The sequence below is a fragment of the Hypanus sabinus genome, chromosome 26, assembly GCF_030144855.1.
Source record: "Hypanus sabinus isolate sHypSab1 chromosome 26, sHypSab1.hap1, whole genome shotgun sequence".
In the NCBI taxonomy this organism is placed as follows: Eukaryota; Metazoa; Chordata; class Chondrichthyes; order Myliobatiformes; family Dasyatidae; genus Hypanus; species Hypanus sabinus.
Window position 1 is genome coordinate 2,212,511 of NC_082731.1, and position 27,314 is coordinate 2,239,824.

The following is a 27,314-nucleotide window of genomic DNA, read 5'->3' on the forward strand; positions in this document are numbered from 1 at the left end:
CAGGTGGTCCCGGGGAGTGTATCATTGTTTACAGGCGTTCCCAGTGTTGTGTCAGTGTTTATTGGTGGTCCTGGGGTTGTGTCAATGTTTCCAGCTGGTCCCAGGGAGTGTATCAGTGTTTACAGGTGGTCCCGGGGTTGTGTCAGTGCTTACAAGTGGTCCCGTGGTTGTGTCAGTGATTACAGGTGGTCCTGGGGAGTGTATCAGTGTATACAGGCGGTCCTGGCATTGTGTCAGTGTTTACAGGTGCTCCTGGGGTTGTATCAGTGTTTACAGGGCTTCCCATGTAGTTTATCAGTGTTTACAGGTGGTCCCAGTGAGTGCATCAGTGTTTACAGGTGATCCCGGGGTTGTGTCAGTGTTTACAAGTGGTCCCAGGGAGTGTATCAGTGTTTACAGGTGATCCCGGGGTTGTGTCAGTGTTTACCAGTGGTCCCTGGGATTGTATCAGTGTTTACAGGGCTTCCCAGTGATTGTATCAGTGTTTACAGGGCTTCCCTGGGAGTGTATCAGTGTTTACAGGTTGTCCCAGGGAGTGTATCAGTGTTTACAGGTGGTCCTGGGGTTGTGTCAGTGTTTAAAAGTGGTCCCGGGTTTGTGTCAGTGTTTACAGGCGGTCCCGCGGAGTGTATCAGTGTTTACAGGCGGTCCCAGGGAGTGTATCAGTGTTTACCGGTGGTCCTGGGGTTGTGTCAGTGTTTACAGGTGATCCCGGGGTTGTGTCACTGTTTACAGTCAGTCGCAGAGAGTGTATCAGTGTTTACCAGTGGTCCTGGGGTTGTGTCAGTGTTTACAGGTGGTCCCGGGGTTGTGTCACTGTTTACAGTGAGTCCCAGAGAGTGTATCAGTGTTTACAGGTGGTCCCGGCGAGTGTATCAGTGTTTACAGGCTGTCCTTGGGTTGTGTCAGTGTTTACAGGTGGTCCTGGCGTTGTGTCAATGTTTACAGGGCTTCCCAGTGAGTGTATCAGTGTTTACAGGTGGTCCTGGGGTTGTGTCAGTGTTTACAGGCAGTCCCACGGCGTGTATCAGTGTTTACAGGCGGTCCCAGGGAGTGTATAAGTGTTTACCGGTGGTCCTGGGGTTGTGTCAGTGTTTACAGGTGGTCCCGGCGTTGTGTCGGTGTTTACAGGGCTTCCCAGTGATTGTATCAGTGTTTACAGGGCTTCCCTGGGAGTGTATCAGTGTTTACAGGTGGTCCCAGGGAGTGTATCAGTGTTTACAGGTGGTCCTGGGGTTGTGTCAGTGTTTAAAAGTGGTCCCGGGTTTGTGTCAGTGTTTACAGGCGGTCCCGCGGAGTGTATCAGTGTTTACAGGCGGTCCCAGGGAGTGTATCAGTGTTTACCGGTGGTCCTGGGGTTGTGTCAGTGTTTACAGGTGATCCCGGGGTTGTGTCACTGTTTACATTCAGTCCCAGAGAGTGTATCAGTGTTTACAGGTGGTCCCGGCGAGTGTATCAGTGTTTACAGGCTGTCCTTGGGTTGTGTCAGGTTTTACAGGTGGTCCCGGGGTTGTGTCAGTGTTTACAAGTGGTCCCGGTGTTGTGTCAGTGTTTACAGGCGGTCCGGCGGAGTGTATCAGTGTTTACAGGCAGTCCCAGGGAGTGTATCAGTGTTTACCAGTGGTCCTGGGGTTATGTAAGTGTTTACCGGTGGTCCCAGTGTTGTGTCAGTGTTTACAGGTGGCCCCAGGGTTTTGTCAGTGTTTACAGGTGGTCCCTGGGCGCGCATCAGTGTTTACAGGAGGTCGCAGGTAGTTTGTCAGTGTTTACAGGCTGTCCCAGGGTTGTGTCAGTGTTTTCAGTTGGTCCCAGGGTTGTGTCAATGTTTACAGTTGGTCCCAGGGTTGTGTCAGTGCTTACAGGTGTTTCCAAGGAGTGTATCAGTGTTTACAGGCGGTCCCGGCATTGTGTCAGTGTTTACTGCGCTTCCCAGGGATTGTATCAGTGTTTCCCAGGGAGTCCCAGGGAGGGTATCAGTGTTTGCCAGGGAATCCCAGGGAGTGTATCAGTGTTTACAGGTGGTCCCAGGGATTTGTCAGTGTTTACAGATGGTCCCAGGGTTTTGTCAGTGTTTACAGGTGGTCCCTGGGCGCGTATCAGTGTTTGCAGGAGGTCCCAGGTAGTTTGTCAGTGTTTACAGGCTGTCCCAGGGTTGTGTCAGTGTTTTCAGTTGGTCCCGGGGATGTGTCAGTGTTTACAGGTGGTCCTGGGGTTGTGTCAGTGTTTACAGGTGGTCCCGGGGAGAGTATCTGTGTTTACAGGCAGTCCCAGGGAGTCTATCAGTGTTTACCAGTGGTCCTGGGGTTGTGTAAGTGTTTACCGGTGGTCCCAGGGTTGTGTCAGTGTTTACAGTTGGTCCCAGGGTTGTGTCAGTGCTTACAGGTGTTTCCAAGGAGTGTATCAGTGTTTACAGGCGGTCCCGGCATTGTGTCAGTGTTTACTGCGCTTCCCAGGGATTGTATCAGTGTTTCCCAGGGAGTCCCAGGGAGGGTATCAGTGTTTGCCAGGGAATCCCAGGGAGTGTATCAGTGTTTACAGGTGGTCCCAGGGATTTGTCAGTGTTTACAGGTGGTCCCAGGGTTTTGTCAGTGTTTACAGGTGGTCCCTGGGCGCGTATCAGTGTTTGCAGGAGGTCCCAGGTAGTTTGTCAGTGTTTACAGGCTGTCCCATGGTTGTGTCAGTGTTTTCAGTTGGTCCCGGGGATGTGTCAGTGTTTACAGGTGGTCCTGGGGTTGTGTCAGTGTTTACAGGTGGTCCCGGGGAGAGTATCTGTGTTTACAGGCGGTCCCAGGTAGTTGATCAGTGTTTACAAGTGGTCCCAGGGAGTGTATCAGTGTTTACAGGGCTTCCCAGGTAGTTTATCTGAGTTTACAGGTGGTCCCAGGGTTGTGTCAGTTTTTACAGGTGGTCCCAGGGAGTGTATCAGTGTTTACAAGTGGTCCTGGGGTTGTGTCAGTGTTTACAGGGCTTCCCAGTGAGTGTATCAGTGTTTACAGGGCTTCCCTGGGAGTGTATCAGTGTTTACAGGTGGTCCCAGGGAGTGTATCAGTGTTTACATGTGGTCCTGGGGTTGTGTCAGTCTTTACAAGTGGTCCCGGGGTTGTGTCAGTGTTTACAGGCGGTCCCGCAGAGTGTATCAGTGTTTACAGGCAGTCCCGGGTAGTGTATCAGTGTTTACAGGTGGTTCCGGCGAGTGTATCAGTGTTTACAGGCTGTCCTTGGGTTGTGTCAGTGTTTACATGTGGTCCCGGCGTTGTGTCAGTGTTTACAGGTGGTCCCGGGGAGTGTGTCAGTGTTTACAGGCAGTCCCAGGGATTGTATCAGTGTTTACAGGAGGTCCTGAGGTTGGGTCAGTGTTTACAGGTGGTCCCGGGGTTGTGTCAGTGTTTACAGGTGGTCCCGGGGAGTGTATCATTGTTTACAGGTGGTCCCAGGGAGTGTATCAGTGTTAACAGGTAGTCCCAGGGTTGTGTCAGTGTTTACAAGTGGACCTTGGGTTGTCTCAGTGTTTACAGGTGGTCCCGGGGAGTGTATCAGTGTTTACAGGTGGTACCGGGGAGTGTATCTGTGTTTACAGGCGGTCCCAGGGTTGTGTCAGTGTTTACAGGTGGTCCCAGGGAGTGTATCAGTGTTTACAGGTAGTCCCGGGGTTGTGTCAGTGTTTACAAGTTGTCCCAGGGAGTGTATCAGTCTTTACAGGGCTTCCCAGGGAGTGTATCCGTGTTTACAGGGCTTCCCCGTGAGTGTATCAGTGTTTACAAGTGGTCCCTGGGAGTGTATCAGTGTTTACAGGGCTTTCCAGGGAGTGTATCAGTGTTTACAGGTAGTCCCGGGGTTGTGTCAGTGTTTACAAGTTGTCCCAGGGAGTGTATCAGTCTTTACAGGGCTTCCCAGGGAGTGTATCAGTGTTTACAGGGCTTCCCAGGGAGTTTATCTGAGTTTACAGGTGGTCCCAGGGTTGTGTCAGTTTTTACAGGTGGTCCCAGGGAGTGTATCAGTGTTTACAAGTGGTCCTGGGGTTGTGTCAGTGTTTACAGGGCTTCCCAGTGAGTGTATCAGTGTTTACAGGGCTTCCCTGGGAGTGTATCAGTGTTTACAGGTGGTCCCAGGGAGTGTATCAGTGTTTACATGTGGTCCTGGGGTTGTGTCAGTCTTTACAAGTGGTCCCGGGGTTGTGTCAGTGTTTACAGGCGGTCCCGCAGAGTGTATCAGTGTTTACAGGCAGTCCCGGGTAGTGTATCAGTGTTTACAGGTGGTTCCGGCGAGTGTATCAGTGTTTACAGGCTGTCCTTGGGTTGTGTCAGTGTTTACATGTGGTCCCGGCGTTGTGTCAGTGTTTACAGGTGGTCCCGGGGAGTGTGTCAGTGTTTACAGGCAGTCCCAGGGATTGTATCAGTGTTTACAGGAGGTCCTGAGGTTGGGTCAGTGTTTACAGGTGGTCCCGGGGTTGTGTCAGTGTTTACAGGTGGTCCCGGGGAGTGTATCATTGTTTACAGGTGGTCCCAGGGAGTGTATCAGTGTTAACAGGTAGTCCCAGGGTTGTGTCAGTGTTTACAAGTGGACCTTGGGTTGTCTCAGTGTTTACAGGTGGTCCCGGGGAGTGTATCAGTGTTTACAGGTGGTACCGGGGAGTGTATCTGTGTTTACAGGCGGTCCCAGGGTTGTGTCAGTGTTTACAGGTGGTCCCAGGGAGTGTATCAGTGTTTACAGGTAGTCCCGGGGTTGTGTCAGTGTTTACAAGTTGTCCCAGGGAGTGTATCAGTGTTTACAGGGCTTCCCAGGGAGTGTATCCGTGTTTACAGGGCTTCCCCGTGAGTGTATCAGTGTTTACAAGTGGTCCCTGGGAGTGTATCAGTGTTTACAGGGCTTTCCAGGGAGTGTATCAGTGTTTACAGGTAGTCCCGGGGTTGTGTCAGTGTTTACAAGTTGTCCCAGGGAGTGTATCAGTCTTTACAGGGCTTCCCAGGGAGTGTATCAGTGTTTACAGGGCTTCCCAGGGAGTGTATCAGTGTTTACAGGCGGTCCCAGGGTTGTGTCAGTGTTTACAGGTGGTCCCCGCATTGTGTCAGTGTTTATAGGGCTTCCCAGTGAGTGTATCAGTGTTTACAGAGCTTCCCTGGGAGTGTATCTGTGTTTACAGGTGGTCCCAGGGAGTGTATCAGTGTTTACAGGGCTTCCCAGGTAGTTTATCTGAGTTTACAGGTGGTCCCAGGGTTGTGTCAGTTTTTACAGGTGGTCCCAGGGAGTGTATCAGTGTTTACAAGTGGTCCTGGGGTTGTGTCAGTGTTTACAGGGCTTCCCAGTGAGTGTATCAGTGTTTACAGGGCTTCCCTGGGAGTGTATCAGTGTTTACAGGTGGTCCCAGGGAGTGTATCAGTGTTTACATGTGGTCCTGGGGTTGTGTCAGTCTTTACAAGTGGTCCCGGGGTTGTGTCAGTGTTTACAGGCGGTCCCGCAGAGTGTATCAGTGTTTACAGGTGGTTCCGGCGAGTGTATCAGTGTTTACAGGCTGTCCTTGGGTTGTGTCAGTGTTTACATGTGGTCCCGGCGTTGTGTCAGTGTTTACAGGTGGTCCCGGGGAGTGTGTCAGTGTTTACAGGCAGTCCCAGGGATTGTATCAGTGTTTACAGGAGGTCCTGAGGTTGGGTCAGTGTTTACAGGTGGTCCCGGGGTTGTGTCAGTGTTTACAGGTGGTCCCGGGGAGTGTATCATTGTTTACAGGTGGTCCCAGGGAGTGTATCAGTGTTAACAGGTAGTCCCAGGGTTGTGTCAGTGTTTACAAGTGGACCTTGGGTTGTCTCAGTGTTTACAGGTGGTCCCGGGGAGTGTATCAGTGTTTACAGGTGGTACCGGGGAATGTATCTGTGTTTACAGGCGGTCCCAGGGTTGTGTCAGTGTTTACAGGTGGTCCCAGGGAGTGTATCAGTGTTTACAGGTAGTCCCGGGGTTGTGTCAGTGTTTACAAGTTGTCCCAGGGAGTGTATCAGTCTTTACAGGGCTTCCCAGGGAGTGTATCAGTGTTTACAGGGCTTCCCAGGGAGTGTATCCGTGTTTACAGGGCTTCCCCGTGAGTGTATCAGTGTTTACAAGTGGTCCCTGGGAGTGTATCAGTGTTTACAGGGCTTTCCAGGGAGTGTATCAGTGTTTACAGGTAGTCCCGGGGTTGTGTCAGTGTTTACAAGTTGTCCCAGGGAGTGTATCAGTCTTTACAGGGCTTCCCAGGGAGTGTATCAGTGTTTATAGGGCTTCCCAGTGAGTGTATCAGTGTTTACAGAGCTTCCCTGGGAGTGTATCAGTGTTTACCGGTGGTCCTGGGGTTGTGTCAGTGTTTACAGGTGGTCCCGGGGTTGTGTCAGTGTTTACAGGCAGTCCCAGTGAGTGTATCAGTGTTTACAGGCGGTCCCAGGGAGTGTATCAGTGTTTACAAGTGGTCCCTGGGAGTGTATCAGTGTTTACAGGGCTTTCCAGGGAGTGTATCGGTGTTTACAGGTAGTCCCGGGGTTGTGTCAGTGTTTACAAGTTGTCCCAGGGAGTGTATCAGACTTTACAGGGCTTCCCAGGGAGTGTATCAGTGTTTACAAGTGGTACCGGGGAATGTATCTGTGTTTACAGGCGGTCCCAGGGTTGTGTCAGTGTTTACAGGTGGTCCCAGGGAGTGTATCAGTGTTTACAGGTAGTCCCGGGGTTGTGTCAGTGTTTACAAGTTGTCCCAGGGAGTGTATCAGTCTTTACAGGGCTTCCCAGGGAGTGTATCAGTGTTTACAGGGCTTCCCAGGGAGTGTATCCGTGTTTACAGGGCTTCCCCGTGAGTGTATCAGTGTTTACAAGTGGTCCCTGGGAGTGTATCAGTGTTTACAGGGCTTTCCAGGGAGTGTATCAGTGTTTACAGGTAGTCCCGGGGTTGTGTCAGTGTTTACAAGTTGTCCCAGGGAGTGTATCAGTCTTTACAGGGCTTCCCAGGGAGTGTATCAGTGTTTATAGGGCTTCCCAGTGAGTGTATCAGTGTTTACAGAGCTTCCCTGGGAGTGTATCAGTGTTTACCGGTGGTCCTGGGGTTGTGTCAGTGTTTACAGGTGGTCCCGGGGTTGTGTCAGTGTTTACAGGCAGTCCCAGTGAGTGTATCAGTGTTTACAGGCGGTCCCAGGGAGTGTATCAGTGTTTACAAGTGGTCCCTGGGAGTGTATCAGTGTTTACAGGGCTTTCCAGGGAGTGTATCGGTGTTTACAGGTAGTCCCGGGGTTGTGTCAGTGTTTACAAGTTGTCCCAGGGAGTGTATCAGACTTTACAGGGCTTCCCAGGGAGTGTATCAGTGTTTACAAGTGGTACCGGGGAATGTATCTGTGTTTACAGGCGGTCCCAGGGTTGTGTCAGTGTTTACAGGTGGTCCCAGGGAGTGTATCAGTGTTTACAGGTAGTCCCGGGGTTGTGTCAGTGTTTACAAGTTGTCCCAGGGAGTGTATCAGTCTTTACAGGGCTTCCCAGGGAGTGTATCAGTGTTTACAGGGCTTCCCAGGGAGTGTATCCGTGTTTACAGGGCTTCCCCGTGAGTGTATCAGTGTTTACAAGTGGTCCCTGGGAGTGTATCAGTGTTTACAGGGCTTTCCAGGGAGTGTATCAGTGTTTACAGGTAGTCCCGGGGTTGTGTCAGTGTTTACAAGTTGTCCCAGGGAGTGTATCAGTCTTTACAGGGCTTCCCAGGGAGTGTATCAGTGTTTATAGGGCTTCCCAGTGAGTGTATCAGTGTTTACAGAGCTTCCCTGGGAGTGTATCAGTGTTTACCGGTGGTCCTGGGGTTGTGTCAGTGTTTACAGGTGGTCCCGGGGTTGTGTCAGTGTTTACAGGCAGTCCCAGTGAGTGTATCAGTGTTTACAGGCGGTCCCAGGGAGTGTATCAGTGTTTACAAGTGGTCCCTGGGAGTGTATCAGTGTTTACAGGGCTTTCCAGGGAGTGTATCGGTGTTTACAGGTAGTCCCGGGGTTGTGTCAGTGTTTACAAGTTGTCCCAGGGAGTGTATCAGACTTTACAGGGCTTCCCAGGGAGTGTATCAGTGTTTACAAGTGGTCCCCGGGAGTGTATCAGTGTTTACAGGGCTTTCCAGGGAGTGTATCAGTGTTTACAGGCGGTCCTAGTGTTGTGTCAGTGTTTACAGGTGGTCCCGGGGTTGTGTCAGTGTTTACAGGCAGTCCCGGGGAGTGTATCAGTTTTTACAGGCGGTCCCAGGGAGTGTATCAGTGTTTACAGGGCTTCCCAGGTAGTTTATCTGTGTTTACAGGCGGTCCCAGGGTTGAGTCAGTGTTTACAGGCGGTCCCAGTGTTTTGTCAGTGTTTACAGGTGGTCCCAGGGAGTGTATCTGTGTTTACAGGCGGTCCCAGTGAGTGTATCAGTGTTTACAGGGCTTCCCAGGTAGTTTATCTGTGTTTACATGCGGTCCCAGGATTGTGTCAGTGTTTACAGGTGGTCCCAGGGAGTGTATCAGTGTTTACAAGTGGTCCTGGGGTTGTGTCAGTGTTTACAGGCGGTCCCGCGGAGTGTATCAGTGTTTACAGGTGGTCCCAGGGAGTGTATCAGTGTTTACCGGTGGTCCCGGGGTTGTGTCAGTGTTTACAGGCAGTCCCGGGGAGTGTATCAGTGTTTACAGGTGGTCCCGGGGTTGTGTCAGTGTTTACAGGCAGTCCCGGGGAGTGTATCAGTGTTTACAGTGGTCCCAGGGAGTGTGTCAGTGTTTACAGGGTGTCCCAGTTTGTGTATTAGTGTTTACAGGGGTCCCGGGGAGTTTGTCAGTGTTTACAGTGGTCCTAGGGAGTGTGTCAGTGTTTACCTGGGGTCCTGGGTTCCGTGTCAGTGTGTACCAGGGGTCTCAGGTGGCGTGTTGTTGCGTACAGGGTGTCCTGAGTAGGGCGTTGCTGTGTATGGGGGTACCACTGGTGTGTACAGTGGGTGTTGTGGAGCGTATCAGTGTTTACAGAGTGTCCCAGAGAGAGTGTTAATATTTTCAGGGAAGGCGAGTGTGTCATTTTGTACTTGGGGGTGAGTGAGTCGCATTTGTCCTATAAATTATTTGAAGATTCAGTAATATTTAGGATTCTCTATATTTGACAATATTTGCAGGGACCATTCCTGTAGTAAACTGAATGATTTTTTTCTGTTCCAGGAACTCTTTGCAAATCCTCGATTCTTCGTCAACTCATTCAGCACCACTGATATCGTGCAAGGGAGACTAGGTGAGTCTTCCAGATGTCTGGTGACATCTGCTCGTGGGACATTAACAGAAACCAAATTCATGACGGGTCTTTCAGATTTCTCTGCAGGCGTCCTGTTTGGCAGGGGCACAGGTTGGATGTACAGGACTGCCTTTGTGTTAAGGGGGTGTTACGTATCCCGTAACTGGATAACTTACCAGCAAAGATAGAGAGGTCTGTTGAAGTCTGGTGTCACTATTTTCAAACGTTTTTATTTATAAAGGGACACAAAAGTAGGGTTAATACATACATTCAGATAGTGCACATCGTCAACATTCAATCTAAAGCGCGGGTATAGTGATAATCATCAATTAAGAAGTGAGCTCTGCTGGTGTCTAGGGGTTAATAGATTGTCCGTTGGAAATATAAAAGTCACTCAGAAGGCTGCCGGCCTCAGCCCTTTGAAAATCGCTGGTTTTCACGTGGGGCGACCAAGAGAGAGAGATTGGGGGGAGAAGAGAAAGAACTTGCCGAGTCTCGATGAATCTTCTGTGAAATCGGGGGAGTGTTGGTTTTCTCTCCCCGATGTTAGTTAAAGTGGTTTTCTGTGATTCCAGCCACAAATTCCAATCCCGGAATCTAACGCACATGGCTTCCTTCAGAATGGCTTCCCGCTGCTGCTGGAACACTCTCTCGTGTCTTCTTGGTGCGTCTGAAGGGGCTGTCCCCCTGAGACTCTCTGTTATACTTCCTCACGGGGTCGCAGGTGTCAATCAGGTTGGGATGATGCAATCTCTCTCTCAACCAGCCCACCTTGCCCAAGGGTTTTTCATGTGGTCTCCATGAGACAATAGTCATTGTTGTCTTTATTCTGTATCCCTGGTGGTATCTGCAATTTGGCACGTCTCTCTCTCTCTCTCCGACTGGGTCTACTTTCGACGGGTGCTCTTGCGATTCTCACAAGGGAGGGGGCTGGGATCATAACACCTCCCCTCTTAAAAAGACGTTTTACCAGCGGTTAAAACGGAGTGGTACACAGTCTTACAGGAGTTTTGGATCTAACACAATACACAAGTATTTCTTTTCTCAAAATACTACCGTTATACAGTCAAGTCAGTATCTAAATAGTTAACGATTACAGTGTCCCTTTCTTTAATATCTTAACATTGCGAACCGTACATCAGACTTCAATTCAATAACCACCTATATAATTTTTTTCCTAAGCAACAAAACTAAGGAGGTGTGACCTTAGCTTAGGTGCATTTACAAAAGTTTACGCGACTACTAATCGTTTCAGTCGTTTAACTTAACCGGCAGGTCTCCAAAGGGGCTGTCTTTATTATTCACAGGCTTTGGCGCAAACCTGTTCAACCTGCCTGGCTGTCTAACAATGGCATCTCCATTAACCGTCGCCTCTTTTCCGGCGAGCCCCCCCGTGGGGAACTTGAGTAGTTTTGCGTGGTGAACTCCCGCCCGCCCCGCTCATCGGGGTTATTTTAGCAACACCATGCCCCAGACTTAGACCCTTTTCACCCAACTCTTCGATTTTACCCAGGTGGCTGACCCTTTTATCAGTCCCCTTCAGGCTATTGGTGTTTGATTCGTACTCTTCGCTCAAGTAGCCTGTCGAAGGCAGCCTTTTCACACCCCATCCTGGCATAACAATAGAGTGGGGGGCCCCACTATTCCCCGGCTCACTCTGTGAGCGATCTGCCAGGTTTAAGATTTCTTCCTTCGATTTGGAAACTACAGACTTTTCGCCAACAATCCTCACCCCCCCCCCCCCCATTCTTAAATTCTGCATTAACTTTGAACACTCCTTCGAGTACAGACGCCAGGGAACTCACACTTTCCCCGGTTACCAAGGTTAACCGAGTCCATCTGACCCACAAGGACGGCCGCCCCGTTCCACTGGATCAGATATCTCAGACTTCTTCTGAGCTCCGTTACCAGGTTCAGCACCACATGCATCCCCATCTCGGACACACTCAAACGGGACATTGGCCTCTTCCAGGCTTTCAACACCCGTACCTTTTTCAAATTCTAACCTCCCCCGATCCTCCCAGTTACTCTCTGGGCAGCTCCCACCCGGGGAAGGCGCAACCCTGCGAGCTGAAACAACCTCCTCGGCCTTTTCAGCAGACTCCTTCGAGGCAAGGGTATCCTTTCCATCTAGGACTGCCCTCCTCTCGTTATCGGTAACACCTTTAGAACTCTCAAGTTCTTCAAACAATTCTGCCAAACCAGACAGATCATCCATGTCCAACTCTGGACCTTTCAACAGCTTTATCTGTTTCTCATCTTTATCTCCTACTTTTAGGACCTTTCTCTTTGCTAAAGGCAGATCTATCTCCTCTCCCTTACCCCCTTTCACTTTACTACTCTCCGTCTTACCACCCTCGGAACCCTCGTGGCACAAGGTCAGCAAAGACGTCTCGGCCAAATCAAAACTGGCCAGATTTAAACTGCTCTCGTTCACAGCTCTCTCCCTCTCTGCCACTTCCAGCTCTTTTAACTTAAGTTCACGTTCCAACTTTAATTTCTCCACCTCTAACTGAACCGTCCCACTTGATGGTACTTTGTCAGGGATATCTTCCAATACCTCATCTTCAAACACATTCTTCCCAACGTAATACTGAGTTATGGCCCTTCGTACCTCCCGCTTTTTCATGGACGACCTCACTTCTGTGAGGTTCAACCCCTTTGCCAAATTTAACAAGTCTGATTTGGTGGCCGCGTCTAGCATCGGGTTTTCCATAAATTCACCCACGTCCATCTTTGCTGGTTTCCCGTCTGGCTACCCGCATAACCAGATTCAAGTTTTTGATTTACAAGCCCGATTCACTGGCCTCCTAATTTGGTGTCAAATCTCGGACGAGCAACCCAATTGTTATGTATCCCGTAACTGGATAACTTACCAGCAAAGATAGAGAGGTCTGTTGAAGTCTGGTGTCACTATTTTCAAACGTTTTTATTTATAAAGGGACACAAAAGTAGGGTTAATACATACATTCAGATAGTGCACATCATCAACATTCAATCTAAAGCGCGGGTATAGTGATAATCATCAATTAAGAAGTGAGCTCTGCTGGTGTCTAGGGGTTAATAGATTGTCCGTTGGAAATATAAAAGTCACTCAGAAGGCTGCCGGCCTCAGCCCTTTGAAAATCGCTGGGTTTCACGTGGGGCGACCAAGAGAGAGAGATTGGGGGGAGAAGAGAAAGAACTTGCCGAGTCTCGATGAATCTTCTGTGAAATCGGGGGAGCGTTGGTTTTCTCTCCCCGATGTTAGTTAAAGCGGTTTTCTGTGATTCCAGCCACAAATTCCAATCCCGGAATCTAACGCACATGGCTTCCTTCAGAATGGCTTCCCGCTGCTGCGGGAACACTCTCTCGTGTCTTCTTGGTGCGTCTGAAGGGGCTGTCCCCCTGAGACTCTCTGTTATACTTCCTCACGGGGTCGCAGGTGTCAATCAGGTTGGGATGATGCAATCTCTCTCTCAACCAGCCCACCTTGCCCAAGGGTTTTTCATGTGGTCTCCATGAGACAATAGTCATTGTTGTCTTTATTCTGTATCCCTGGTGGTATCTGCAATTTGGCACGTCTCTCTCTCTCTCTCTCTCTCTCTCCGACTGGGTCTACTGACCCCCCCCCCCTTTCGACGGGTGCTCTTGCAATTCTCACAAGGGAGGGGGCTGGGATCATAACAGGGGTGACACAGGACTGATGTTCTGTGCTATCAGCAGAGACTGGGATACAGTAATGCCTTTTTTCCCACATCACACAGACATTGAAAACACAAAACCCAACCAGAGGCCAAATTTTTGCCTCAAAGCATGTTGGACTTATTGACGCGCAGAGACCAGAGGATGGTGAATATCTGGATCTTCATCCAGAGTGGTAGGGAATTTCCTTTCCCACACAAGCGTCAGACCCAGGTATTCTTCAGCAGACTCTTTACTTATGCAACACGGAGAGCCGTCCATCTGGGGAGCAACAACCCCACTTACATGCACCCTCTTTATGGCCGATTCTAATGGGTATGGTTTCTTTAAACATTTCCACACGTATTGTTGGAAGTAAGCCGGAGGAGAACACGTAAGTCTCATGGTACAGTAGCAGGCTGTAGTAGTATGTCTACAGCACTAGGCCAAAGGGCAGCCCCAGAGGCAGCCTCTCAGCATGCAGCATTAGGTCAAAGGGCATCACCCTAGCTGTTTTTGACACTGAACAGCAGAAAAAGACTCTTCAGTGTAAAAGTGAAAACAGATCTCTACAAAGTGATTGCAAATACGTAATCTATTATTTTGTGTTTTATAAGTGGGATGTGGACTACAAGTTACAGCTGAAAATAGAAAAAGCATGTCAGAAGGAAAATGTCAAGATAATTATGGAGGATTTTAATATGAAAGTGGATTGAAAAGTCAGGAAGATACTGTATCTCAGGAGAGGGAGTTTGTAGAATGCCTACGGGATGGCTTTTTGGAGCAGCTTGTCCATAAGCCCACCAGGGGATCAGCTGTTTTGGATTGGGTGCTGTGCAATGAACCTGAGGCGGTTAGGGAACTAGAGGTAATGGAACCCTTTGGAAGTAGTGATCATAATATGATTGAGTTCAGTTTCAAATTTGAAAAGGAGCAGCTGGTATCAGGTATATCGATATTTCAGTGGAACAAAGGAAATTACAGTGGTATGAGAGAGGAACTGGGGAAAAGTCAAGGGACATGGAGAAAAAGCCAGAAATTGGAACTAGATGGGAGAATAGTTTAGCTCATGGTGGAGTGGCGGAGCAGACTTGATGGGCTGAATGGCCTACTTCTGCTCCTTTGTCTTGTGATCTTGTGAAGTATTCATCTCCTTCAAGTCAGCATTTAGTAGATGCACCTTTGGCAGCAATTATAGACTCAAGCCTATGTGGATAGGTCTCTCTCAGCTTTGCACATTTGAACACTGCAATTTATTGCACTGTATTTGCCTTCTTTACTATAGACTCAACCTGTAAATTAACCTTCTGAGAGTCTTGCACGAGGACTCCTAAGTTCCTTTGCACGTATGATGTTTGAATCTTCTCTCCATTTATCGATCTTGATATTTTTAAGAAGATCCAGCACTTCTTCTTCCGTAATCTCCACATTGTTCAGCACACAGGCCTGCTCTATTTCGACCTCACCCTGATCAAGATCCTTTTCACATGTGAATACTGAAGCAAAGTATTCATTCAGTACTTCCCCAACCTTCTCCGCCTCCAGGCACATGTTGCCCTCTTTATTATCATCATCCTCCTGTTCTTCACATATGCATAGAATTCCTTGGGGTTCTCCTTAATCCTACATGCCAAGGTCTTCTTATGCCCCCTTCATGCTCTCCTAATTCCTTTCTTTAGCTCCTTCCTGGCTACCCTATAGTTCTCATAAGCTCTCCTACTTCCTGCTTCTTATATCTAACATATGCTTCCTTTTTCCTCTTGATGATTTGCCTCACGTGTTTCATCAGCCACGTTTCCCTTTTCCTACCATTTTTCCCTTGCCTCAGTGGGACAAACCTATCCTGAACCCAGCTTAAGTGGTCCCTAAACTTCTCCCACATTACTTCTCTGCTTTCCCCTTTGAACATCTGTTTTCAATTTACTCTCACTAGTTCCTGCCTCATCCCTTCAAAGTTAGCCCTTCCCCAGTTAAGCACTTTACCATTTCGTCTGATTTTATCCTTTTCCATAGCTATGCTGAAGCTAAGGGAGTTGTGGTCACTCCCACCAAAATGCTCCCCCACCAAGAGGTCTGTTACACCAGGTTCATTACCCAGAACTAGATCCAGTATAGCCTCTCCTCTCGTCGGCCGGTCCACATACTGTGTCAGGAATCCTTCTTGAACACCTGACAAATTCAGCCCCATATATCCCCCCTGCACTCAGGAGGTGCCAGTCAATATGAGGGAAGTTGAAATCACCCATAAAAACTACCCTGTATTTTGTGCACCATTCTAAAGTCTGCCTACTTATCTGCTCCTTGGTGTCCCGAGGGCTATTTGGGGGCCAATAGACTACTCCCAGTACAGTGATTGATCCCTTCCTATTTCTGACTTCCACCCAGACCGACTCAGTGGACACTCCCTCTGCAGCGTCCTCCCTTTCTATAGCCATGATACCATCCCTGACCAACAATGCCACTCCCCACCTTTTCTACCTCCCATCCTATTCCTTTTAAAACACCTGAACCCTGGACCTGCATCATCCAATCCTGCCCTTCCTCCATCCAAGTTTCAGTAACGGCCACAACATTGTAGTTCCTTGTACTAATCCATGCTCTAGGTTCATCCTCCTTGTTCCTAATACTCCTAGCATTGAAATTGACACATTTCAACCCCTTTAACTGGCTTCAATTATGTTCTGTCCCCTGCCTGTCCTTCCTCATCAACTCAGAACTCTTAGCATCATGCCCTCGTCCTTGTACATTAAACCCTGCATTCACATTCTGATTCCCACCCCCCCGCCAAACTACTTTAAACCCTCCCCAACAGCTCTATCAAACGTGCCCGCCAGAATATTGGTCCCCCGGGATTCAAGTGCAACCTGTCCTTTTTGTACAGGTCACACCCACCCCCAAAAGAGGTCCCAATGATCCAGAAATCTGAATCCCCACCCCTGCTCCATTCCCTCAGCTATGCATTTATCCTCCACCTCATTCTTTTCCTAATCTCACTGTTGCGTGGCACAGGCAGTAATCCCGAGATTACTACCTTTGAGGTCCTGCTTTTCAACTTCCTTCCTAACTCCCTGTAGTCTTCTTTCAAGATCTCTTCCCTTTTCCTACCTATGTCATTGGTACCAATATGTACCACGACCTCTGGCTGTTCTCCCTCCCACTGCAGGATATCTTGGACATGATCTGAAACATCCCGGACCCTGACACCTGGGAGGCAAACTACCTCTTTCCTGTGTCCACAGAATCACCTGTCTGACCCCCTAACTATAGAGTCCCTTATCAGTACTGTCTTCCTCTTCCTTTCCCCACCCTTCTGAGCCACAGGGCCAGACTCTGTGCCAGAGGCACGGCCACTGTCACTTCCCCCAGGTAGGCTGCCCCCCCCCAACAGTACTCAAACAGGAATATTTATTGTCAAGGGGGACAGCCGCTGGGGTGCTCATCTTTCACCTTTTATGGCTTTTTAGCTGACTTCCGCTGGATTTTAAAAAATTCACTGTCATCCACCTTCTTACTCACTTCTGCTACTTTTATGCCCTTCCTTGGCTTTTATGCAGACCTTAACTTCCCTTGTCAGCCATGGTTGCCTACCCCTACCATTTGTGAATGCTTTCTTCTGTGAGACATATGTATCTAATCTTGTGAACTATTCCCAGAAATCTCAGCCACCTCTGCTCTTCCGTCATTCCCACCAGTATTCCCCTCCAATCAATCTGGGCAAGGTCCTCTCTCATGCCACTGTAATTCCCTTTATTCCATTGCCATACTGATACTCGTGATTTATGCTTCCCCTTCTCAAATTCCTTCTCAAATTCAATCATATTATGACTACTGCCTCCTAAGGGTTCCTTTCCTTAAGCTCCCTAATAAATTCTGGATTAAGCACAACAGCCAATCTAAGATGGCCTTTCTCCGAGTAGGCTCCAGTAAAAGCTGCTCTATAAAGCCATCTTGTTGGCATTCAACAAATTCCCTGTCTTGCAATCTGACACCGACCTGTCTTCTCCAATCCCTTTGCATATTGAAGTTTCCCATTACAATTGTGACAGTACCCTTTCTCACATGCCCTTTTCCAGCTCCGTTTTTTGCTCCCCTTGCAATCTCAACCCCTTCTTGCTTGGTCACTCAATTTGCTGCAGGTGGATTTACAGCTGTGCTTTCCATCTCTTGATGATTGAATTAACTGTACTCCTAGGGGTGTTTAGTGACTTGCAAATTTTCTTGTATCCATCTCCAGACTTGTGCTTTTCAATAACTGTTTTTTGTGGAGTTGCTTGGAGTGTTCTTTTGTCTTCATGGTGTAGCTTTTGCCAGGATACTGACTCACCAGCAGTTGGACCTTCCAGATACACATGTATTTTTACCACAATCAATTGAAACTCCTTGACTGTACACAGGTGATCTCCATTTAACTAATTATGTGACTTTGAGTTTCTGTCAGCTTGAACCAATGTGGCCATTCTCCTCTGATATCATCATTAGCAAGAAGATTCCACCCACAGAACTGCCTCACTGGATGTTTTGTATTTTTCATGCCATTCTCTGTAAACTCTAGAGGTTATTGTGTGTGAAGATCCCAGAAGATTAGCAGCTTCTGAGATACTCAGACCACTGTCTGGCACCAAAGAAAATGGCCACTGAGTGTAAATTATAGAAGAAAGAACGCAATTTGAACAAAAAAGTCCATAATACGAAGTGGTCAATGTGATATTAATATTACTATGCTAAGGTAATAGAGCAGTGCAGATTGAATCAAGAACCCAATAGTTGGATGGGTTCCTCGTGATGTGGAACTTAAGACTTCTGTACCTCTTGCTCAACAGTAGCTGCAATTTGATTTGAATCTGTGATGTCCCTGCCATGGGAGTGTGAGATGGTTCAATGGAGAGGGTATCCTGTAGATGATGGAATCTGAATCAAATCAGCAGTGCTGGAAGAACTCAGGCAGTCCAGCAGTATCTGTGGATGGAGAAACCAGTCAATGTCTGGGTCCGGGACCCATTAGTAGACCAAATGGCAATGTAGAGGAGACTTATTCAGATTCAGAAGCAGATTCAGTTTATTGTCATTTAGAAACCACAAATGCAATGCAGTTAAAAAATGAGACAACGTTCCCCCAGAATGATATCACAAAAGCATATGACAAAACAGACTACACTAGAAAATCCACATAACGTTTGGCAATCCCCAATCCAGAGTCCGGAGAGGCTGCTGCGTATTAACATCGCACTACAGTCTTAGCGTGTTCCCCGGAAAGGAGCTCCTAATCCACCAGACAAACAAGACCAAAAAATGTATCTAACTTTGGATGTCCCTCTCCGGGAGTGTGTGATGGAAAAGTACAAAGAGAACTTTATAATTAATCAATTCTGCCCTGCCCTTTGAGTGCCTAGTCACAGACTCAAAAGCAGAAGATAAACAACATTCCTTTGCAACAGAAGTATTGGATCAGAATTGAGATCATTGTCACAAAGACAGGACACACTGGGAGAGAGAACTGGAGGAAGTAGTCCACTGTGTTGACCACAGTGCCCACCCAGCTAGTCCCACGACTAAGTCTGGCCCATATCCCTCTTAATCCCACTCCCCATGAACATGCCAAATATCTTTGCAGTTCATGTTGCTGCCACAACAATGTCCCCAGCCAACTGAATAAACAATCCACCATCGGGGTGAAAAAGTTGCTCCTCTTCTAACTATGAACCCAATCTATTCTCACCTTAAACATTTAGTTCTTCATTCTCCAACTCTAGGAAAAGCTCAATGTGCAGTGACCTGATCAAAACCCTTCATGATTTCATACACTTCAACACAATCATCCCATTTTCTATTGCACTCCAGAAAAAGATATCTGAACCCCTCTCCATAAATCAGAACCAGGAGTCACAACAACATGCTGGTAAATCTATCCTACACTACTTCCATGCACATGATAAATCTGAATCTGTCCCTTTACAGGAACAATGTTGTGTATCCCTAGACCTCTCTTTTAACAACACTCCCCAGGGTCTGACCATTCCCTGTGACACATTCCTAACCCACACTCTCCAGGGGCTGACCATTCCCTGTGACACATTCCTAACCCACACTCCGCAGGGTCTGACCATTCCCTGTGAAACACTCCCCAGGGTCTGACCATTCCCTGTGAAACATTCCTCACCCACACTCCCCACGTCCTGACCATCCCCTCTGAAACATTCCTCACCCACACTCCCCAGGGTCTGACCATCTCCTGTGAAACATTCCTCACCCACACTCCCCAGGGTCTGACCATTCGCTGTGAAACATCCCCCACCCACACTCCCCGGGGTCTGACCATTCCCTGTGAAACATTCCCCACCCACACTCCCCAGGGTCTGACCATTCGCTGTGAAACATCCCCCACCCACACTCCTGACATCCTGACCATTCCCTTTGAAACACTCCCCACCCACATTCCCCAGGGTCTGACCATTCGCTGTGAAACATCCCCCACCCTCACTCCCCGGGGTCTGACCATTCCCTGTGAAACATTCCCCACCCACACTCCCCAGGGTCTGACCATTCCCTGTGAAACATCCCTCACCCACACTCCTCACATCCTGACCATTCCCTGTGAAACACTCCCCACCCACATTCCCCAGGGTCTGACCATTCGCTGTGAAACATCCCCCACCCACACTCCCCGGGGTCTGACCATTCCCTGTGAAACATTCCTCACCCACATTCCCCAGGGTCTGACCATCCGCTGTGAAACATCCCCCACCCACACTCCTGACATCCTGACCATTCCCTTTGAAACACTCCCCACCCACACTCCCCAGGGTCTGACCATTCACTGTGAAACACTCCTCACCCACACTCCCCAGGGTCTGACAATTCCCTGTGAAACATTCCTCACCCACACTCCCCAGGGTCTGACCATTCACTGTGAAACACTCCTCACCCACACTCCCCAGGGTCTGACAATTCCCTGTGAAACATTCCCCACCCACACTCCCCAGGGTCTGACCATTCCCTGTGAAACACTCCACACCCACACTCCCCAGGGTCTGACCATTCCCTGTGAAACACTCCACACCCACACTCCCCAGGGTCTGACCATTCACTATGAAACATTCCCCACCCACACTCCCCAGGGTCTGACCATCCCCTGTGAAACATTCCTCACCCACACTCCCCACGTCCTGACCATCCCCTCTGAAACATTCCTCACCCACACTCCCCAGGGTCTGACCATCTCCTGTGAAACATTCCTCACCCACACTCCGCAGGGTCTGACCATTCCCTGTGAAACACTCCACACCCACACTCCTCACGTCCTGACCATCCCCTCTGAAACATTCCTCACCCACACTCCCCAGGGTCTGACCATCTCCTGTGAAACATTCCTCACCCACACTCCCCAGGGTCTGACCATTCACTGTGAAACACTCCTCACCCACACTCCCCAGGGTCTGACCATTCCCTGTGAAACATTCCTCACCCACACTCCCCAGGGTCTGACCATTCGCTGTGAAACATCCCCCACCCACACTCCCCGGGGTCTGACCATTCCCTGTGAAACACTCCCCACCCACACTCCTGACATCCTGACCATTCCCTTTGAAACACTCCCCACCCACACTCCCCGGGGTCTGACCATTCACTATGAAACATTCCCCACCCACACTCCTCATGGCCTGACAATACACTGTGAAACATTCCTCACCCACACTCCACAGGGTCTGACCATTCTCTCCAAAATGTTCCATATAACCATATAACAATCACAGCATGGAAACCGGCCATTTCGCCCTCCTAGTCCGTGCCTAACTGTTAATCTCACCTAGTCCCACCTACCCGCACTCAGCCCATAACCCTCCACTCCTTTCCTGTCCATATACCTATCCAATTTTACCTTAAATGACACAACTGAACTGGCCTTTACTACTTCTACAGGAAGCTCATTCCACACAGCTATCACTCTCTAAGTAAAGAAATACCCCCTCGTATTTCCCTTAAACTTTTGCCCCCTAACTCTCAAATCATGTCCTCTCATTTGAATCTCCCCTACTCTCAATGGAAACAGCCTATTCATGTCAACTCTATCTATCCCTCTCAAAATTTTAAATATCTCAATCAAATCCCCCCTCAACCTTCTATGCTCCAATGAATAGAGACCTAACTTGTTCAACCTTTCTCTGTAACGTAAGTGCTGAAACCCAGGTAACATCCTAGTAAATCGTCTCTGCACTCTCTCTAATTTATTGATATCTTTCCTATAATTCAGTGACCAGAACTGTACACAATATTCCAAATTTGGCCTTACCAATGCCTTGTACAATTTTAACATTACCTCCCAACTTCTGTACTCAATGCTTTGATTTATAAAGGCCAGCGTTCCAAAAGCCTTCTTCACCACCCTATCTACGTGAGACTCCACCTTCAGGGAACAATGCACTGTTATTCCTAGATCTCTCTGTTCCACTGCATTCCTCAATCCATTTACCCTGTATGTTCTATTTGGATTATTCCTGCCAAAATGTAGAACCTCACACTTCTCAGCATTAAACTCCATCTGCCAACATTCAGCCCATTCTTCTAACCGGCATAAATCCCCCTGCAAGCTTTGAAAACCCACCTCATTATCCACAACCCCTCCTACCTTAGTATCATCGGCATATTTACTAATCCAATTTACCACCCCATCACCCAGATCATTTATGTATATTATAAACAACATTGGGCCCAAAACAGATCCCTGAGGCACCCCGCTAGTCACTGGCCTCCATTCCTCACCCACACTCCTCAGGGTCTGAACATTCCATGTTAAAGTCCTGTACTGATTTGTTTTCCCGAAATACAATTGGTCACACATCCAAATTAATCTTCTTTACTCATCCTCAGCTGCTTCTGCAGCTGATTCTGATTACTCTGTAAGTCCTGATAAACATCTCTGGTAACGACAGCACCTTTTTCAGGGTCATCAAACTTTATGAAGATTGATGAGTCTCTGTTCTGTATCTGTCACCTGTATTTCCTGTATAACAGTTATGCAACATCTGTTTCCATTCCAGCTATTCGGATTTGTCCGGATGTTAAGGATAACGCTCCCTGTGTGTATTTGTTTGTGTACTGAGTGTGATGCATGAGTGTTTGACTCTGTATGAGCGTAGGATTCTAACTGTCGTGAAACCCATATGGTCAAATGTTGGTCTTTTAAAGGATTCATGTCCTTAAATTTGGAAAGTAGAAATGTTGGAAAACTGAGCAGATTATTTTTTTTCAGTTGGCCCCACATATCCATGAGAACACCAATGCCAAGATTCTTTGTTCCCGTCACTGGGGAGCACTTTATTTCCATTTATAACCTGAAAATATCTCAAACTGCTTCACAAGCAGTGCTGTGGTCTGGAAGTATTGTCACTGTTATAAATCAAGAATCTTTTACACAGCAAGGTGTTGCAAACAGCACATTTTTTGTCATAAACACAAGATTGTGAATATGCAGAAATCCAGAGCAACACACCAAAATGCTGGAGGAGCTCAGCAGGTCAGGCAGCATCCAGAGAAAGGAATCAACAGTTGACTTTTCAGCTGAGATTTTGTGTATGTTTGTGGTATTATTTACAGGCTGGATTCCAGTGGAAGGGTTAGGGTGTAGATGTGGGTTGGTATTTCCTACATCTGAGGGCTGTCTCTCTAACAATACAGCCCTCCTTCAGAAAAAAAATAACAGTGCTGAAAACAGTCAGTAGGTCAGGCAGCATCGATGGAGAGAGAAATAGAGTTAATGTTTCAGGTCAAAGGTTGATTGCCCTGATGAAGATTAATTCAGCTTCTCTCTCCACAGCTGCTATCTGACCTGCTGAGCATTTACAGCATATTTTGTTTTTATCTCAGATTTCTGGCATCTGTGGGGTTTTTTTTTTACTTCCTGCAATCTCTCAGCACCACTCTCTTGGTCTCACTTAACATCCCCCATTCCTTAACATCCAAATCCCCATTGAGCTCTGCCATGAATGAACTCCGTGACTGTGGGGTAATATTTCAGAGACTCACGTCCTGTACATAGCCAGAGCTGGGAATGACTGGGACCCATGTACCACAGGCTATAGGGCGCAATTCTAAAGCAAACTGGAAATAAGCAGGAGTACAGATGAAAAACTGTAAGACCACAAGACATAGCAGCAGAATTAGGCCATTCAGCCCACTGAGTCTGCTCTGCCATTCCATTATAACTGATTTATTATCCCTCTCAACCCCTTTCTCGTGCCTTCTCCCCATAACTTTTGGCACCCTTACTAATCAAAAACCTATTGTTACAAAGGTCAACCCCTTAGTAATAATGATCAGAAAGGCATAGAGAGAATCTGTAATTACCAAGAAGAATAATGGAAGAGCACGTGAATTTACTCAACTGGATACCTCTTTGCACACTTACTGTTTTCCTAACCCTCCATGGACAAATGTTGCATTTCAGTGTTATTGGATATGGGTTATCTGACTGACCGATCACAGACAGACATACTTTATTGATCCCGAGGGAAATTGGGTTTTGTTACAGTTGCACCAACCAAGAATAGTGTAGAAATATAACAAAATAAAACCAGAAATAATTAAATGATAATAAGTAAATTATGCCAAGTGGAAATAAGTCTTATTGGCTTTAGTCTGAGCCGGCACCCATTTGTTATCTTTCTTCCACAAGTGACATCTGGTCATTATTGGTTCTTCGTTCTCTTCGACTCTGCTTCAAACTAGATTGCTCAGACTCTGGACCAAGATAACTACTGCAAGCCTCCCATCATACACAATGGTCTCAGGTTTAGCAGGTCAATCGCAGAAACTCCTTGTGTCCATATTCACTTCTTCATATTATCCCAGAGCAAGCGTCCTCAAACATTCCATAAGATGAAAGTTACTGAGCAACTTCACAAACTGGCAGCCTCCATCTCCTTCAAGCACAGGGCAAGAACAAAGTCAATTGGTCTGTCTGCATCCACTGTCCTTGATTCATTATGATTTAAATATACCCACTGCCCTCCGTGGCAATGAATTCCACAGATTAATGACCTTCCGGCTGATGCACCATCAATAACTCACTCTGAGACGTGAAGGTGAGAAATCGGCTTTTATTGACTGGAAGAAGGAACAAACAGTGAGTGACCACCATACTACATCCTGGAGACTGAGAGGCCGGGCTCAGGCCTCGATCGCCTTTGTACAGGGGTCTGTGGGAGGAGCCACAGGAGCAGTCAGCAGGGGGCATGTACAGACAGGTATATGTAGTTCACCACATTCACCCCCCCCCCCTTTGTTTTAAAAGAGTCCCCATGTGGCGAAGTTTCTTACAGGTTAAGTCTATCAGGTGGTCGAATCTGTCGCTGCGATCTACGTAGCACCGGCTGTGATTGCACAGGTGCCGGTGGTGGTGATTCCACAGGTGCCGGCGGTGGTGATTGCACAGGAGACGGAGGTTGTGCTGGTTCCAGCCCACTAGGCGTCAGTGATCCCTCACGCATGTGCGAGGCACCTGGTATATATGCGTACAGAACGCCCGGTATATGAGTGTCGTGAGGAGTCTGTGTAGGGCCTGGTGTGCGCGGTGTCACCTCGGGTACAGGGTTCATAGTTACCGGAGAGTGTTCAGGGTAGTGGTCTGCTGCACCTGCGGGCGCCAGGTCGCGGACGGAGACCGTGTCCTCCCACCCATCAGGTAAGACCACGTAGGCATACTGGGGGTTCACATATAGAAGGTGAACCCTCTCGACCAGCGGGGAGTATTTATTGCTCCTCACATGTTTCCGGAGCAGCACTGGACCTGGGGACGTCAACCAAACTGGTAGGGTGGTCCCAGTGACAGACTTCCTGGGAAAAGAGAATAGGCATTCGTGAGGGGTGGCATTGATGGACGTACGTAACAGAGAGCGGATAGAATGGAGTGTCTCAGGGAGGACCTCCTGCTATCGAGAGACCGGCAACCCTTTTGACTTAAGGGCTAAAAGTGTGGCCTTCCACACTGTGGCATTCTCCCTCGCCACCTGTCCATTGCCCCGGGGATTGTAACTCGTGGTCCGACTAGTAGCAATGCCCCTAGCTAGCAGGTACTGGCGCAGCTCGTCACTCATAAAGGAGGACCCTCTATCACCGTGGATATAGCAGGGATATCCGAACAGAGTGAAGAGCTGGCGCAGGGCTTTTATGACAGACGTGGTAGTGGTGTCGGGGTAGGGAATGGCAAAGGAGAACCGCGAGTACTCGTCGATAACACTGAGAAAATAGACATTGCGGTCAGTGGAGGGAAGGGGGCCCTTAAAGTCAACACTCAGTCGTTCAAAAGGGCGGGTGGCCTTGACAAGTTGCACCGTGTCAGGATGGTAGAAGTGCGGTTTGCACTCAGCGCAGATTTGGCAATCCCTGGTCATCGTCCTGATGTCCTCCAGGGAGTACGGCAGGTTCCGGGCTTTCACGAAATGGTAAAATCGGGTGACCCCCGGATGGCAAAGTTGTGCATGAAGGGTGTACAGCTGGTCGAGCTGTGTGCTAGCACACGTTCCCCGGGATAGGGCATCAGGGGTCTCATTGAGTCTGCCAGGCCGGTACAGAATATCATAGTTGTAGGTGGAGAGTTCTATTCTCCACCGCAAAATCTTATCATTTTTGATTTTGCCCCGCTGTTGGTTGCTGAACATGAACGCAACCGAGCGTTGGTCGGTCAGCAAGGTGAACCTTTTGCCGGCGAGATAGTGCCTCCAGTGCCTAATAGCTTCCACTATGGCCTGGGCTTCTTTCTCCACCGCGGAGTGCCGAATTTCAGAGCCTTGGAGGGTACGAGAAAAGAATGCTACTGGCCTGCCTGCCTGATTGAGGGTAGCAGCCAGAGCGAAATGGGAGGCGTCACACTCTACTTGGAAGGGAATGGTCTCGTCCACTGCATGCATTGTAGCTTTGGCAATGTCCTCTTTAATGCAGCTGAAGGCTGTGCAGGCCTCAGCAGAGAGGGGAAAAGTGGTAGACTTGACCAGGGAGCGGGCCTTGTCTGCGTAATGGGGGACCCATTGGGCGTAATAGGAAAAAAAACCCAGGCACCGTCTGAGGGCTTTGAGAGTGGTGGGAAGAGGGAGTTCTAACAGGGGGCGCATACGGTCGGGATCAAGGCCAATGACCCCGTTTTCCACGACATACCCAAGGATAGCGAGGCGGGTGGTTCCAAACACACACTTGTCCCTGTTATAACTAAGGTTCAGAGCTTCGGCCACTTGGAGAAATCGTTGGAGGTTGGCGTTGTGATCCGGCCAGTCGCGATCACAGATGGTGATGTTATCCAGATAGGGAAATGTGCCCTTCAGTTGGTACTGGTCCACTATCCGGTCCATTTCCCTCTGGAAGACAGAGACACCATTCGTGACACCGAAAGGGACGCGCAGGAAGTGATAGAGCCGGCCGCCCGCCTCGAAGGCGGTGTAGGGGCGGTCCTCTGGGCGGATGGGGAGCTGGTGGTAAGCGGATTTCAGTTCTATTGTCGAGTACACCTTGTACTGAGCCATCTGGTTGACCATATCTGCGATGCGGGGTAGGGGGTACGCGTCAAGCTGCGTGAACCTATTGATGGTTTGGCTATAGTCCACGACCATCCTATCTTTCTGCCCAGTCTGAACAACAACCACCTGGGCCCTCCAAGGACTCATGCTTGGCTCAATGATCCCCTCCCTGAGCAGCCGCTGCACCTCTGACTGATTGAAGGCCCTGTTCCCCGCGCTGTACCTCCTGCTTTTAGTTGCCACAGGTTTAAAGTCGGGGGTCAGGTTGGTGAACAGCAGTGGGGGAGGGACCTTGAGGGTGGAGAGACTGCAAGTGGTGTCGGCTGCGCAGCTGTCGGCATGGTGCTGGGTGGGATGTGTGGGCCGGTGTGTGTGTGTGGTCAGTAGTGATGAAGTCCCACCAAACTGAGGATTCCTGACAGTGAGTGGTGGGAGGGGCCCATCATATGCCATAGTCACACTTTCGATTTGTCCAGCCCCAATAGCAAAGGTGCGCTCAGTTTAGGCATGACCAGTAGTGCAAAGTTCCGATATTCTGTGCCTTACACCACCAATGTCGCTACACAACCCGCCCGGATGTCTGTGGAATGCGACCCAGAAGCCAAATTGATCCTTCGACTTACTGGCCGTGTTACGAGTCCGCAGCGTTGCACTGTGTCCGGGTCAATAAAACTCTCAGTGCTGCCCGTATCAAACAGGCATCTAGTCTTGTGCCCCTCCACCAGGATGTCCATCATTGACCTTGCAAGCTGGTGTGGGGCGCTTTGGTCGAGGGTTACGGTGGCCAGAGTTGAACTGCCGTCTTGGTACCCGATAAACACCGGCGGGTCGGGGGTGGGGCATGGTGACGCCAACAAAGATGGCTGCCCACATCCGGGCATGCAAGATGGCAGCCCCCACGTCTCACACGGGTCGGGGGCGGGGCAT

The 27,314-nt window shown here is 48.9% G+C and overlaps 1 protein-coding gene across 1 annotated transcript in view; it reads left to right on the forward strand.

The window, feature by feature from the left end:
* Nucleotides 1-27,314, forward strand: part of LOC132381762 (calpain-8-like) — a 284,308-nt gene that overhangs the window by 173,007 nt on the left and 83,987 nt on the right. The window contains exon 2 of the mRNA XM_059951334.1: nucleotides 9,153-9,222. Within this exon, the coding sequence (XP_059807317.1) occupies nucleotides 9,153-9,222 (70 nt within the window). The remainder of the gene's footprint in view (nucleotides 1-9,152; nucleotides 9,223-27,314) is intronic.